This window comes from Amblyraja radiata, unplaced genomic scaffold (genome assembly GCF_010909765.2).
Source record: "Amblyraja radiata isolate CabotCenter1 unplaced genomic scaffold, sAmbRad1.1.pri scaffold_363_ctg1, whole genome shotgun sequence".
Taxonomy (NCBI): Eukaryota; Metazoa; Chordata; class Chondrichthyes; order Rajiformes; family Rajidae; genus Amblyraja; species Amblyraja radiata.
This window is the reverse complement of record NW_022630510.1, coordinates 184,897-200,715: the sequence shown is the minus strand read 5'-3', so window position 1 is coordinate 200,715 and position 15,819 is coordinate 184,897. Positions and strand designations below refer to the sequence as shown.

The window sequence follows — 15,819 nt, the reverse complement described above, 5'->3', positions numbered from 1 at the left end:
CATAAATTAGATTAGATTAGATATCATTTATTGCCACACAGCCAGGCTGGTGGAAATTTGGGTTGTCTGCAGCGATACAATAATAAAGAACACACAACCACAATAAAACTGTCACACAAACATCCACCACAGCATTCATCACTGTGGTGGAAGGCACAAAATGTGGCCAGTCCTCCTCCATTTCCCCCCCGTGGTCAGGACCAGAGTCCAGAGTCAGTCCAGGATCGGCTCTTCCTCACCGGAGACCGCGGCTTTAAGTTGTTGTAGGCCGCACGCCGGCGGTCAAAATTTAAAGTCCCCGCCGCAGCCAGAAGCACCGTAGACTGCAGGGCCGGCGGTCGAAGCTCCCCTCCAGGGGCGATGGTAAGTCCATGCCGGACCCGCGGTAGAAGTCGGCCGCGGGCCGGCAGTGATGGCTTCTTCTTCCCCCGGGTCCCCAACGTGAGATCCCGGGCTGTAGACGCCGCACCAGCTGGAGCTCTGCAGACCGCGGCTTCAGGCTGCGACTTCAGGCTGCCGGCTGCCCCGGGTCAGCGAAACGGAGCGCTCCCCTCCAGCGAGCCCCAGCGAGGGCTCACCCGCTCCACGCCGAGAGTCCACGCTGCGCCCGCCGCTGAAGCCCCGGGCGCGTCTCCGGGAAAGGCCGCGTCGATCCTTGATGTTAGGCCACGGGGGAGGCGACCTGGAAAAACTCGCCTCTCCGTGGAGGAGGCGACCGAAGCGGTTTCCCCCTCACCCCCCCACACCACCCCCCACATAAAACACACAAAGACACATTAAATACAGACTTTAAAACATACTAAAAAAATTAAAAAAGGTTGAAAAACTGACGAGCTGCATGACATGGCTGCTACCTATATCCATGCTGACTTTGTCCAATGATTTCACCACTTTCCAAATGTGCTGCTATCCCATCTTTAATAACTGATTCTAGCAGTTTCGCCACTACTGACGTTAGACTAACTGGTCTGTAATTCCCCGTTTTCTCTCTCCCTCCCTTTTTAAAAAGTGGTGTTACATTAGCTACCCTCCAATCCTCAGGAACTACTCCAGAATCTAAAGAGTTTTGAAAAATTATCACTAATGCAGCCACTATTTCTGGGGCTACTTCCTTAAGTACTCTGGGATGCAGCCTATCTGGCCCTGGGGATCTATCGGCCTTTAATCCATTCAATTTATTAACACCACTTCCCGGCTAACCTGGATTTCACTCAGTTCCTCCATCTCATTTGACCCCCGGTCCCCTGCTATTTCCGGCAGATTATTTATGTCTTCCTTAGTGAAGATAGAACCAAAGTAGTTATTCAATTGGTCTGCCATGTCCTTGTTCCCCATGAGCAATTCACCCGTTTCTGACTGCAAGGACCCCTCCACGGTTCACCTAACTGTACAGTAAAACTTCACCGACCTGCAGCGATTTGTAACGCTTTTCGGGTACGCCATTCCCCCTCTCCCCGAACATCTCACAACCCTGTTAAAGGCAGTCGCCATATCATAAACGCACTTTTACACCCTGGAGCAAAAGACAAGAGAGATAGGGTCTGAGATATTGGACATTGTGGTTCCACCATGGTGGGACCTGTTCACCACTATCGAGGTCCCGTCTTGGGTTAGGATAGCGTCACACGCATTAGTTATTGTACAAGCAGGAATACTGTTATATTTACTATGTGTGAAATGTAAAGGAGGGCAGCGCCTCAATGACCGGGTAAATAAAGGAGAATGGAGAGACCGTTACATGCGGGTGGGCGAGCAGGACCCAGCCGCAAGCTGCTAGGAGGATGGCCCCCCTCAACACCGAGTGAACTGTGTTTTGTATTGTCCTTTTCGAAATGGTGGGGAAAAAAGTGATTGTTTTGAAAGAATGCACGAAAATATATCGTTTTGCTGTGGTTTTGTTTTCATGTCCTGCATTAAAGCTTACACCAGCAGGAGGATGGCGGAAGCATCGGCCTGGGGCAAGGTGTAAGTGTATAGGTAGACACAAAATGCAAATGTTTGTAATATAGTTTTGCCTGGGACACGGAAAGTATAGGTCAGCCTAAAAGATGGGGACTGTATGTTCGTAATGGGGCACTAGTTAGTTAAAACCTCAGGGGTCTGGATGTGGGGAATCGGGAAAACATTGCTGAACCACATTATTTAATTGATTCGATAAGCTGGGGTTATGCAAATCAACAGGAGGGACTGTAAGATTTGAGAAGTTTTCCCTCATGCTACAATCAACAAAACCAAAGAGCTGCATTTTGGACATTTTTTATACGGGACTGGGACTGAGAGAAAAGCTGCGGTCAGTTTTAACAAGGGATGTCACAATCAGTGGGGCCCACGATGGCCGCGGGACCTCGTGACCAGCCACAAAAGCGAAATCCCACAGCCCAGTCTCTGGGTTTCTGCAAAGTCACGGTGTGAACAATAGATGGATATTGGCCGTGCAGAAACCCCCGAAACCAGGTCGAAGTCCAGACACTGGGGCGCTGACATCAGCAGGCATCACAATGCCCCAAGCCGACCTACATAGTTAATCTCGTTAAGGGAGCACAATAGCCCATAGAAACCTACCTGGCCGGTGATGGGAAAACCAGTTAAACCCATCACCTCTATCGAGAAACAAATTAACAGACCGTCTAGCCATCACCGGTACTCCCGAACATAACGCAGAACAAAGAGAGAGCTCGAACCCCACCTTGTAAGCATAGAGATCCCGAGATCTGGCGGGTATACGACGGGTCAGGATTATAATAAATTGCCACGATTTTTGGGTTTAAGAAAGGAAAAAGGAGGGAGACACGGAAGGAGTCACTGAACGAATCTGGAGACTTGCGGAGAGAGAGAGAGGACACAGGACAGCGCTTAAAAAGTACACGGTGTCTAGTGTGACACACACTCCGGCTGGAGTCCCCGCCACGTGGAAAGAAAAGGAAAGCAGTAGGACCCCTGGGCGAGGTGAACCCCCGGGACCACCTGAAACACCGAGACGACCGCCGACGACCCTTCCACAGCCACCTAATCGGAGGAAGCAGCATGACCAGCCAGTAACCTCAGTAAATGCCCCATGGTGAGCATGTACCCCGATCCTGCACATCCTGGACATAGTTTAGTGTAGAGGGGAGGGGGAGGGGGTTATATTAACGTGGGTGTAAGTGTAGATGTGCTGGCAAATTTTACGATGTGCCGTACGTTCCCCATCCCGCACTCGAGTATTGTATCGTAGTTATTGCGTCTATGATCCCGAAACAGGAACTGTAATTATGCATATGCCTTATAGAACTGTGTCAAAGTATTCATGTACCGTAGTCCTAACCGCTAAATAAAAGTTTTTATTCCTGTTTAAACCCTGGTATTCAAATCTGGCCTGGTTGAATTTTCTGCACTTTCAACGCTCCTGCAACTAAGTCCATTGTCTAGAACCATAGGGGGTGAGTGAGTCGAGCCACTCACGGGGAACCAGTGTGCGCGGCCTGGTCGAGGGACCAGAGCAAACCACAGGGACCTTAGGTCGGGCGAAAGCTCGACGCAGAAAACCCTTACAATATCTAAAGATGCTTTTAGTCCATTTTTATTTCCCCACAAGGTTTCTTTCATGCTCTTATTGTTACCCCTCTTAATTAACCCCTTTATGCTCTGTTGAGTTCTATCATTTCTCTTCCAGTTTGCTGCTTCCTCTGGCCAATTCTCTACTTCTTCCTTGTTTTTAACACTATCCTTGAATTCCCTCATAAGCCACAGTTGAGACCCCACTTTTTGCCTGATAGGGTTGAACAATTTTTGGAGTTCATCCACGCGGTCTTTAAATCTTTGCCATTGCATCTCCACCGTCAACCCGTTAAGTATAATTTGCAAATCTATCCTAGCCAATTCCCGTCTCATACCTTCAAGGTCTCCTTTCTTTAAGTTCAGGACCATAGTGTGAATTAACCGTGTCACTCTCCATCCTAATGCAGAATTCCACCATATTATGGTCACTGTTGCCCATGGGGCTTTGCACAACAAGATCACTAACTAATAATTCCTCATTACACAATACCCAGTCCAGGATGTCCTGCCCTCTTGTCGGCTCCTCACATATTGTTTTAGAAAATCATCCCATATACATTCCACGTTGTAGACCCGCCCACTGTTGAGTTTAAACTGACCCGTGTCGCACTAGCAAACCTGCCCGCCAGAATGTTGGTCCACACCTCCATTAAGGTACAACCCATCCCTTTTGTAAAGGTCACCCATGCCCCAGAAGATATCTCAGTGGTCTAGAAATCCAAATTCCTGCCCCCTGCACCAACTCATTCTCCCTGTTTAAGAAAGAACTGCAGATGCTGTTAAAATCAAAGGTAGATACAAAATGCTGGATAAACTCTGTGGGTGAGGCAGCATCTATGGAGAGAAGAAATAGGCGACATTTTGGGTCGAGACCCTTCTTCAGACTGATGTCAGGGGAGGGGGTAGGACAAAGAAACAAAGTTGGCAGAGACAGTGGGACTAGTGGGAGGATTTGAAAGGAGTGGGTGGGCAAGGGCTACCAGAAGTTCTCTAACTTCAGGTAGCCAACATTCATACCGCTGTTTTTCAATCACCCAAGTGATGTATGTCCTGGTCCTCCAATTTGCGCTGGGCCTCACTCTGACAATGGAGGAGGCCCATGACAGGAAGGTCAGATTAGGAATGGCAGGGGCAGTTGAAGTGCTGGGCAACCGGGAGATCAGCTTGGTTGAGACGGACTGAGCGGAGGTGTTCAGCGAAATGATCGCCGAGCCTGCGCTTGGTCTCGCCGATGTAGAGAAGTTGACACTTGGAACAGCGGTTGCAGTAGATGAGCTTGGAGGAGGTGCAAGTGAACCTCTGCCTCACCTGGAAAGACTGGTTGGGTCCTTGGATGGAGTCGAAGGGGGAGGTAAAGCGGCATGTGTTGCATCTCCTGTGGTTGCAGGGGAAAGTACCTGGGGAGGGGGTGGTTTGGGTTGGAAGGGACAAGTTGACCAAGGAGTTACGGAGGAGCGGTGGAATGTAGAAAGGTGTGGAGATGGGAAGGTATAGCCAGTAGTGTGATCCCTTTGGAGGTGGCACCAGGGAGACAACATACCATCCTCGAGTCTCGCCTGTCATCACAGAATCTCCTGTCCACACCTGACAATGGAGTAACCCACCACTGTTGATCGTCAATAGTCTAATGTCCTTTATGCAAAGAGGGATCTCTAACATTTATATGAATAGTGTTTGCACCCATAAGTTAGGAGTTTAAAATGGTAAGAATGCGTTCTTAAGAATCTCTTACGTAATTAATTCACATTGGGTGTGTCTTGTTGGTGGGTTAGGATAAAATAATTGGGATGCGGGTTCCAGTATCACACACATATGTGTCATTATTTTTACTTTTTTGCCTGAAAAGACATTTTCTTTTTGGGCGGGCTTTTCAAACCTGTTATTTTGGGGCCTGGCGGTTATTTTCCGCGCAACTCCGGTTGTTGTCTGCTCATTGGAGAAAGAGGCAGCTGTACGATTGGCCTATTTGAAATCACCAATGAGATGAAGCGCTGCGCCACCAATGGGAAGCGCTCCACCGCATTCCTCTAGAAGCTACAAGAAGGGCGAGTGCGGGAGGATGTCCTCATTCTTTGTGCGTAGAAGTTGGTGGAAATGACTGGACGAGGGAAAACCGGCGGCAAAGCCAAGGCTAAGCCTATGTCACGCTCGTCCCGGGCCGGACTGCAGTTCCCGGTGGGTCGTGTTCATCGGCTCCTGAGAAAGGGCAACTATGGTGAGCGGGTGGGTGCAGGAGCCCCGGTCTATCTGGCTGCTGTGCTCGAGTATCTGACGGCTGAAATCCTCGAGCTGGCCGGCAACGCGGCCCGGGACAACAAGAAGAGCCGCATCATCCCCAGACGCCTGCAACTGGCCGTCCGCAACGACGATGAGCTCAACAAGCTGCTGGGTGGGGTGACCATCGCTCAAGGCGGGGTGCTGCCCAATATCCAGGCCGTGCTGTTGCCCAGGAAAACCAGCGCAGCCTCTGGCACCAAGAGCAAGTAGATCAGCGAAACCTCAATCTAACGACCCAAAGGCTCTTTTCAGAGCCACCTACGGTGTCTATCAAAGGGCTGAGCACCGGCTGGGTATTTCCGTTCAGAGGACCGCTTCGTATGCCTTGTGTGGACGCGCCTCCACTCGCGCGTCTTGTTATAAACCACCCGGGCTAACTCTCGCTCCCCGTTACGTCCTCATGAATAAAACCATAATCTACAGCAAACAACGATCCACTACTGTCCGGATTCCAGAATCACAGATGTATAGATATGTGTTTATTGTTTGATATTCTGACTGGAGCATTATTATACTCCTGTTCCGATGTCAGTACTTATTTATTTAAATGCTCTGAATCACATGAGGACAGAAGTTAATAAACCGCAATACCTTCAACAAATAAAGCACTGATCGGCTCCCCGTGGAAACAACTTATGATGACTGGCACAAGCTAATTCGAAGGAAGGGGGTGAATGTAACCGAGACACCAGGAATGTCCGGGGTACTGAAACCACATTTAATCAGGAAACAGCATTTGAAATAACTAAGATAACACTCAGAAAGTATTTTGCTGTAATTCAATGTCGAAATATTACAGCAACACTTTTAAGTGAAAATGTGAGTGGCTCCTAAAAGAGCCTTTCGGTTTTCGGTGTTTCGTCAGCATTGAGTGGATGTTTACTTGGAGCTGGTGTACTTGGTTACAGCCTTTGTCCCTTCCGACACGGCGTGCTTAGCCAGTTCCCCGGGCAGAAGCAGGCGCACGGCGGTCTGAATCTCCCTGGAACTGATGGTCGCCCGCTTGTTATAATGCGCCAGGCGGGAAGCCTCGTCCGCGATACGCTCGAAAATATCGTTCACGAAAGAGTTCATGATGCTCATGGCCTTGGAGGAGATGCCGGTGTCAGGGTGAACCTGCTTCATCACTTTGTAGATGTAGATGGCATAACTCTCCTTCCTTGACCTCCTGCGCTTCTTGCCCGCCTTGCCTACAGCCGGTTTCACCTATGCTTTCTTGACGCCCTTCTTGACTGCTGTTTTCGGCTCAGGCATTTCCTCGGTGAATTTCAAACACAAAAGTAACCAAAGATACTCAGCTCTATGATCCCCTATGAAGTGACCAGAAGCTTCTACTACTTCTTCTATGTAGTTTTTTTTGGCGGTTGACAAACAAATTTTTAGTGCATTACCGCCACCAACTGGTATGGAGTGTGGATCAAATAACATTAAACTTATATACTAATAACCTATATCTTTCCGAACAAATTGGTTACCCTGAGAAAAAGCAATAGGATTTGATAGCACATATGAATTCTTTTGTAAAATATCTATTAAATCAAATTGTACTTTTTCTTTTCTGAATCGTTCACTCATTTGTCTTCTTTCTTCCTCATACCTCTCACAATGTATAATGACATGCTCTATTGTCTCTTCTTGCCCACAGTATTCACATCTGCCTGTATTATGCTTGCCTATTATAAAAAGTGTACTGTTCAGACCAGTGTGTCCAAATCTGTTCTTGAAATTACTGTCTCCTCTTTTCTGTTTTTTTCCTGCACATCTCATTTCTCCCACTTTCCTCTGGACTCTGTAGAACCACCGTCCTTACCGCTTTTCCTCCCATTGCTTTTGCCATATTTCCTTCAGTCTTTGCTGAATAATGTCTTTAATTTCAGTTTTACCTATGTTAATACTTAAATCAATCTTACTTCTTTTGCTACCTTATCTGCCATTTCATTTCCTCTAATGCCAATTTGTGCTGGTACCCATAAAAATATGACTGTAAGCCCCATCATTTGAATTCTGAATATTGTTTGTTGTATTTCAATCAAAATGTCTGGTCTACTGTCTGAATGGCTGTGCTGTAAACTCTTCATTGCTAAACTTGAATCTGCACAAATAACTGTCCTTAAAGGCCTGGTATCCTCGACCCACTGTACCGCTAACAATATTGCAATCATTTCACCTGTGTATACTGATACCTCATTATTGATCCTCTTCCCTACTTTGATGTGAAATTCTGATACAATAAATGCTACTCCTACTTTATCTACTGAATCTTTTGATGCATCTGTATAAATTTGGACAAAGCTGTAGTATCTGTCAATGTATTCCTGTATGATGAATGAATTATACATACGTTGTTTATCCTTGTTTTTCTGTTCTAATATTGTAAAGTCTACTGTTGCATCTGGAAGTATCCAAGGTGGAATTGAAGGTAATGGAACCGTTGGAACCACATTTAATTGTGCTATGCTGATTTGTAATGCTCTCTGGGTCACTGTCCATCCAAAACTTTTTGTTTCCCTTCTCTCCTTTTCCCAGCATGGTTTGACAGTAACTTGTGCTGGGTCTTCTTGACTGTGGCCCTGTAGGTTAATCCAATAATTAAATGAAAGCTGTATCCTTCTCATCTCTAGAGGCATCTCCCCCATTTCAACCTGTAATGCTGCTGTTGGAGTTGTTTTTATTGCACCTGTACATATTCTCAATGCCTGATATTAAATGTTGTCTATTTTCTTAAGAGAAGTACTTGATGCGGACCCATACACCACACAACCATAATCTAACACAGATCTAATTAACCCAGTGTATATAGCCTTCAAAGCTGTTCTATCCGCCCCCCAATCACATCCAACTAAACATCTCATTACATTAAGTATCTTCTTACATTTGTCCACTACTTTCTGAATATGAACCATCCATGTAGTCCTCTCTTCAAACCATAAACCTAAAAATTTATAGTATTTTACTCTCTCCAATTCCTGGTTATATAATTTTAGTTTTACCTCACTACCAATTTTCTTCCTAGTAAAAAACATTATCTTTGTTTTTTCCACAGAAAATTTGAATCCCCATTTATATGACCACTCTTGTACTTTTATTATAGCCCTCTGTAGTTTCTGCACAATAAACTTCACATTTCTCCCCCTTTTCCAGATTGCCCCATCATCCGCAAACAGTGAAACTCCCATTTCATTTACAATTTCTTCATATACATCATTTATCATTACTAAAAATAGTAAAGGACTTATTATGCTCCCTTGAGGTGTTCTATTTTCAATATCTAATGTTCCTGAGTATTGATTTCCAACTCGTACTTGTATTGACCTCCCAAATAAAAAATCCTTAATCTATTTAAATATACGACCTTTAATCCCCAATTTACCTAGTTTCACTAATAACCCTTCTCCCCACATCATATCATATGCTTTCTCAATATCAAAAAATACAGCTACTACACTTTCTCTGTTAATTTGTGCTCTCCTAATTTCATGTTCTAAACATATAGCTGGATCCATGGTGTTTCTCCCCTTCCTAAAACCACTCTGGTAATTGGATAAATATCCTTTATTTTCTACATAATATGTTAACCTTTCATTTAACATTTTTTCCATTACTTTACATATGTTGGATGTTAACGCAATAGGCCTATAATTCCCTGGGTTTGTCAGATCTTTACCTGGCTTTCCTTTTGGGATTACTACTGCCTCCTTCCAGCTTTGCGGTAAATTCCCATCCTCCCACATTTTATTATAAAATTCTAACAAAAAATCCTTGGATGTTTCACTGAGATGGTTTAACATGGTGTAACAAATCTGATCTTTACCTGGTGCTGACATCTTGGGTTTTCTAAGAGCTCGGTTAAATTCTGTCTTTGTGAATGGTTTGTTGAGTACATCGTTAGTGTCTTCATCATGTCGTATTAACTGTATATTCTCTGCTATGGTATTTTATTTTCCTTTTCTTCCTTCTTCACTAACATTGTCTGAACTGTGAATTTTAGCAAAAGATTTTGCCAACATCTCTGCTTTCTCTTCATTTTTCATTGCTGTAATTTCACCGTCAGTTAGGATTGGATATTTGTATTCTCTTTTAATTCCTTTCATTCTCCTTATCATTCCCCAAACTTGACCTACTTTTGTCTCCCTTCCCACTGAGTTACAAAATGTCCTCCAAAATTCCCTCTTTGCAGTTTTTAATACTCTTCTTACACTTGCTTGCAACCTTTTGTATTGAATAAGATTCTGAAAATTGTGATTTATTTTCAAAATTTTAAAAGATTTATTTCGACACTTAATTGCTTTGTCACACTCCTTAGTCCACCATGGTACACTCTTCTTGTTGTGCTTACCTCCTTTCTTCTTAATGGACTTCGTGCTGCCTCTAAATTGGCTTCAGAAACAGAAATATTTAAATTATCCACATCTTCATAAATATCAATTTTCTCCATTTCTTGATCACTAATAATCTTAAACTTCTCCCAATCAGCACCGCTAAAAGACCACTCCTGTATTCTCTCTGTATTATACTCCTCTAAACTCACTCCTACTACTATTTCTATCGGGTAGTGGTCACTTCCTACCGTTGTTCTTCGAATTACTTCCCATGAACAAACACCCGCCAATGAGTCTGACACTAGTGTGAGGTCTATGGCTGATTCTGACCCTGTTCTGATGTTGATTCGTGTCCCACTTCCATCATTAAGACGCACAAGGTTTTTATTCTCCATTAAATCCTCAATCACCATCCCATTTTCATCATTAGAATCATCCCACAACGTGCTATGAGCATTAAAATCTCTACAACATATAACTTTCCCCCCTAAATACCCAGCAAGTTCATCCATCAACAATAAGCTTATCAGCTGTCAGTTCTGTGTGAGTTTTGACTGCTTGACTTTCCTCTGATCTCAGAAACGGATGATTCTCTCTCCCATTAATATCCACTCTTTCCCTTTGTCCTTGCACCTTCTTCACTGCCTCTGAGTAGCTTATGTTACTTACTGTTTTCACTTGCTGAATCTCCACAGCCCTCTTCCTGACTTCACATCCCCCATACGTTACCCTGTGCGGTCCTCCGCAATTGCAGCATTTATCCTTCATATTTTCTCTGCACTCTTCAAATCTGTGCTCTCCTCCACACTTGGGACACCTCTGCTTCCCCTTACACACCGCTGCTATATGTCCATACCTCTGGCATTTATAACATCGGAGCGGTGGAGGGATATAAGGCCTCACTGGAAAGCTCATGCATCCGATTCTCACTTTTTCTGGTAGTTCAGACTGCTGAAACTCCAGAAGCACAAACAAGCTCTCTACCCTCTTACCCTCCACTGTCCTTAACAATCTCTTAGGGTTTCGGCCAGAAACGTCGCTTATTTCCTTCGCTCCATAGATGCTGCTGCACCCGCTGAGTTTCTCCAGCATTTTTGTGCACCTTCTTAGCTACACTCACATGGCCACCAAAAGTACTCCGTTTGAGTTTCTCCAGGTCTTCATCTACAGGAATACCTGTTTTTACTCCCCTTGTCACTCTACTCTGACCCAGAGCCTTTCTTTCACTGACCATCTTCTTGCAAACACTTTCAATCTTCAGAGCCTTATTTTTCTGCTCCTCCGTTTTACATATTATTAACAAGTTCCCGTCTCTCAAAATCTTAGATATTTCCACCTCTCCTACCTTCTTCTTTAGCTCCCTAGATAAAACTATCGGACTTAAATTGACATGCTCATCTTCCTTTCTGAATTTCAGTATTATTTTAACCGCCTTCCTTTCAACCTTTTTCCGAACCGTTCTCCTATCCTCTTCTGAACTGTTCCCTTCAAAACTCCTTTTGCTGCTTTGGCTGATCTCGTTTGGCCTGACTCCTCCTTCTCCTTGATTCCTCCCTGATCTCTGACTAGACACTGACGTCCAGTCACCAAAAACCCTATCATCTTGATCTTCGTCATCCTCTAATCTACATGAGTTGCCATTTGATCCAGTCACAAACCAGTTTATGCCAACCGCCAACTCCTAGTCCCTCTCTGCACATTCACCAGGACACGGCGGCCATTGTGGCATCTCGTGACCAGAAGCAGTTCGGAGCGCGAATTAAATAGGCAGCGGCGTCACCAGATGCTAATGAAGGATGGAGCAGGAACGGATCGTCATTGGGTGGTCGGAGACATGAATCATACTCCGCTATAAACCTTCTGATTGGATATCTGCGGTGAAACATTGCAATCCCTCGCTCCCCCAATCAGAAGCCGCTTCCACTGCCCCGTTCGCATCACACCAAGCTCCAGTATCTTTGGCGTGACACTACATTTACACGGATAGGAAAGGTTTATAGGGATGCTAGACGAAGTGGGACCCGTTGGGTCCCATGTTCACACGGGAGGGCTGGTGCCCCAACGCAATATTCCACGTCTCCACCAATTCCAATATTGGTGGCCAGTGGGGAGGGGGCTTTCTGGAGCGCTAGTATGGGTGTTGTGGGCCGAAGGGACTGGTTTCCAGAGGGCAAGTATGGACATTGTGGGCCGAATGGATTCTTGGGCTGGCAGCTCAGTCACTCAGGCCTGGTGGGCTGGCAGATCAGTCACTCAGGTCTGGTGGGAAACTGCCAGAAATTCTGCCCAAAACAGATGAGAGACTCTGTGAGAGAGAAGGGGGAGAGTGAAGCGGTATCTTTTCCGTTGCTGGATGCTCAAGTTGCCGAACCAGGCCACGATGTAACCAGTCGGCATGCTCTCTACTGCACACGTTCAGATGTTTGAGAGAGTCCTCTGTCTCATACCGACTCTCCGTAATATTCTCAGGAAGTAGAGGCGCTGATGTGCTTTCTTTATAATTGCATCAGTGTGCTGGGAACAGGAAAGAACTTCGGAAATATGCACGCCCACGAATTTGAAGTTCTTGACCCTTTTCACCATCGTTGATATAAACAGGATTGTGAGTCCCTATCGTACCCCCCCCTAAGTCAGTTACTTGGTTTTGTTGGTGTTGAGAGCCAGGTTATTGTGCTAGCACCATTTGGTCACTAGGTCGATCTCACTTCTATACTCTGGCTCGTCACCATCGGTGAATCCTCCCACAACAGTGGTGTCATCGGCGAACTTGATGATGGAGTTCGCACTATGTCCGGCTACGCAGTCATGAGTACAGAATGAGTAAAGCAGGGGCTGAGCACACAGCCTTGAGGTGCTCCCGTGCTGATTGTTATCGAGGATGACACATTTCCACCAATATGGACATTCTGTGGTCTGTGGATGAGGAAGTCCAGGATCCAATTGTAGAGGGATGCGCAGAGACCCAGATCTGAGAGCTTGGTAACCAGCTTGGAGGGGATGATGGTATTAAATGCCGAGCTGTAGTCAATGACTAACAGTCTGACATATGTGTTTTTGTTGTCCAAGTGGTCCAGAGCGGGGTGGAGAACCAGTGATATCACGTCTACCGTTGATATGTTGTGGCAGTAAGCGAACTGCAGTGGGTCCAGGTTCTTGTTGATGTAAGAGTTGATATGCACCTCAACGATATCTCAAAGCACTTCATCACAACACATGTCAGTGCAACTGGTCGATAGTCATTGAGGCACGTCACCTTGCTCTTCTTGGGCACCGGTATTATTGATGCCGTTTTAAAGCAGGTGGGAACCTCAGACCCCAGAAGTGAGAGGTTGAAAATGTCCGTCAAAACTCCAGGCAGTTTAAACTACTTTACGATAGACCTACGGCAAGAATATTAACTAGCAATATGCTATCTCCAAAATTTTACTTATCAAGGGGTAATAGGCAAGGTTGTGCCTTATCACCATTGCTATTTGCTCTTATGATAGAACCGCTGGCCGAAATGATTAGAAATCACCCGAATATTCACGGATATAACACTAAGGACTCAAAGAATAAAATTTCATTATACCCTGATGATATCCTTTTATATATTACTAATACACAAACGAGTATACCCACATTATTAACATTAATTGAGGAATTCGGATATTTTTCAGGATATAGAGTAAATTGCAATAAAAGCGAAATGATGTCTTTAAAACCACAGGATTCGAGACACTTACTAAAATTCCCCTTTAAAATTGCAACAGAAAAATTCAAATATCTGGGTATTCAAATTACGAGAAGACACAAATCATTATTTATGGCCAATTTTATGCCACTATTAAATAAACTGAATTAGATGATTACATTTTGGAAAACGCTCCCGCTCTCATTGATAGGTAGAATTAACGCTATGAAAATGACTTTCTTACCACAATTAATATATTTGTTTCAAACGATCCCAATATATATTCCAAAATACTTTTCAAAAAACTAGATTCTACTATCACTAATGTTATATGGGATTACAGAGCACACAGAATTCAACGAAAGTATTTGTGTAAACCTAAAGAAGTTGGGGGTTTATCATTACCTAACTTTATGTATTACTACTGGGCAGTGCATATTAAGAACATAATGTACTGGTTGGATAGTTCCACTCAGCAGTTGGAGTGGATAAGAATGGAGAAAGAGGAGTGCTATCCGCACGATATAGGAATGATCTTGCTCTCACCGATAAAATTGAATAGTATAATATATAAGAATAACCCAATTATTCACAATACAATAAGAATTTGGAAACAAATAAAAGTATCCTTGAAATTAAATAATCTATCAGTACTAACCCCACTAGCGAACAATCCCGCATTCAAACCATCTCTCATCGACAAAACATATCAACAATGGGATAGGCTGGGGATTAGGAAAGTAGGGGATATGTATGAATTGGGCAAACTGTTATCATTTCAACATTTAAAATTAAAATTTAAACTGAAGGATAATCAATATTTAAATATATACAGATATGTGACTTTATGAAGAAATATATACATAGATTTCAAACTATATTTTTAGACCCTTTAGAAGAAGCAATGAATATTAAGGCTGATTCACAAAAACTAATATCATACTTTTATAATAATATATTAAATAGAGAATTACCCTCAGCAGAAGCACTAAGAGAAGATTGGGAACATGAGCTAATGATAAAGATCTCGAAGGATAGATGGGAAAAGTATCTGATGAACACACATAATTGTTCTATTAATGCAAGACATAATTTAATTCAATTCAAATTATTACATAGACTATATTATTCAAAAACGAGGTTGAATAAATTTCATCCAAACGTCTCTCCCAGATGCGATAAATGTTTGTTTCAAAACGCTAATATAACACATTCATTTGTAGGATGTACAAAGTTGAATAAATTTTGGAGCGATATATTTGATATATTTACAAAGCTTTTTAAGTCCACAATAGAACCTAAAACGGAATGGATTATATTTGGAATAATAGTAGAAGATATCAATTTGAATAAAGACCAAAACGTTTTTTTAAATTATGTGTTAATAATTGGAAAGATATTGATACTTAAATTCTGGAAAAATACAACCATACCAACTGTTAAAATGTGGATTAGGAATATGATGGACATAGCACGCCTTGAAGAAATGAGACTCCGACTAATTGATAAATATGACCAATTCTTAAGGAGTTGGTCTCCTGTCATCGACTTTTTGGAATCATGTGATGCAGCGGTACCATAAGGATTGCTGATTTCAGTTCATGCCGCGGATAGATCTACATCTCCGAATAAAGATTTGAAAATTTCTCTTTTAAGGGGCCTTCTCTCTTATTTCTACTTTCTACTTTTTCTTTTTTTATATATACAGTCTTCACGTTTTTCATTTCTCTACCATCTATTTTTCCTCTCTTTCCCCTTTCTATTATTTTCTATTTCTTGTTTTGCTTACTTCCTTCTCAAAACATAAAAGTAGAGGTTGTACATAGAATGGATTATGGTATGACATAGATGGCACCTAAAATTAGGTTCCACTGCACTGTTTTGTACTGTATTAACTTCTAATAAAATAAACAAAACAAAAACAAAAAAAACTCCAGGCAGTTGGTCCGTACAGGTTTTTAGAACACGACCGGATATGTCAACAGGTCCAGGTGCTTTCCGAGGATTCACCCC

General features: G+C 43.5%; 1 protein-coding gene and 1 pseudogene across 1 annotated transcript; one reads left to right on the top strand and one right to left on the bottom strand.

The window, feature by feature from the left end:
- The first annotated feature begins 5,607 nt into the window (after positions 1 to 5,607).
- LOC116969873 (histone H2A-like) lies at positions 5,608 to 6,075 on the top strand. The gene has a single exon (XM_033016635.1). The coding sequence runs from the start codon at positions 5,632 to 5,634 to the stop codon at positions 6,022 to 6,024; it is 393 nt and encodes a 130-aa protein (XP_032872526.1). The 5' UTR covers positions 5,608 to 5,631; the 3' UTR covers positions 6,025 to 6,075.
- Positions 6,076 to 6,592: 517 nt separating this feature from the next.
- On the bottom strand, positions 6,593 to 7,137 carry LOC116969872 (annotated as a pseudogene).
- Positions 7,138 to 15,819: the final 8,682 nt, after the last annotated feature.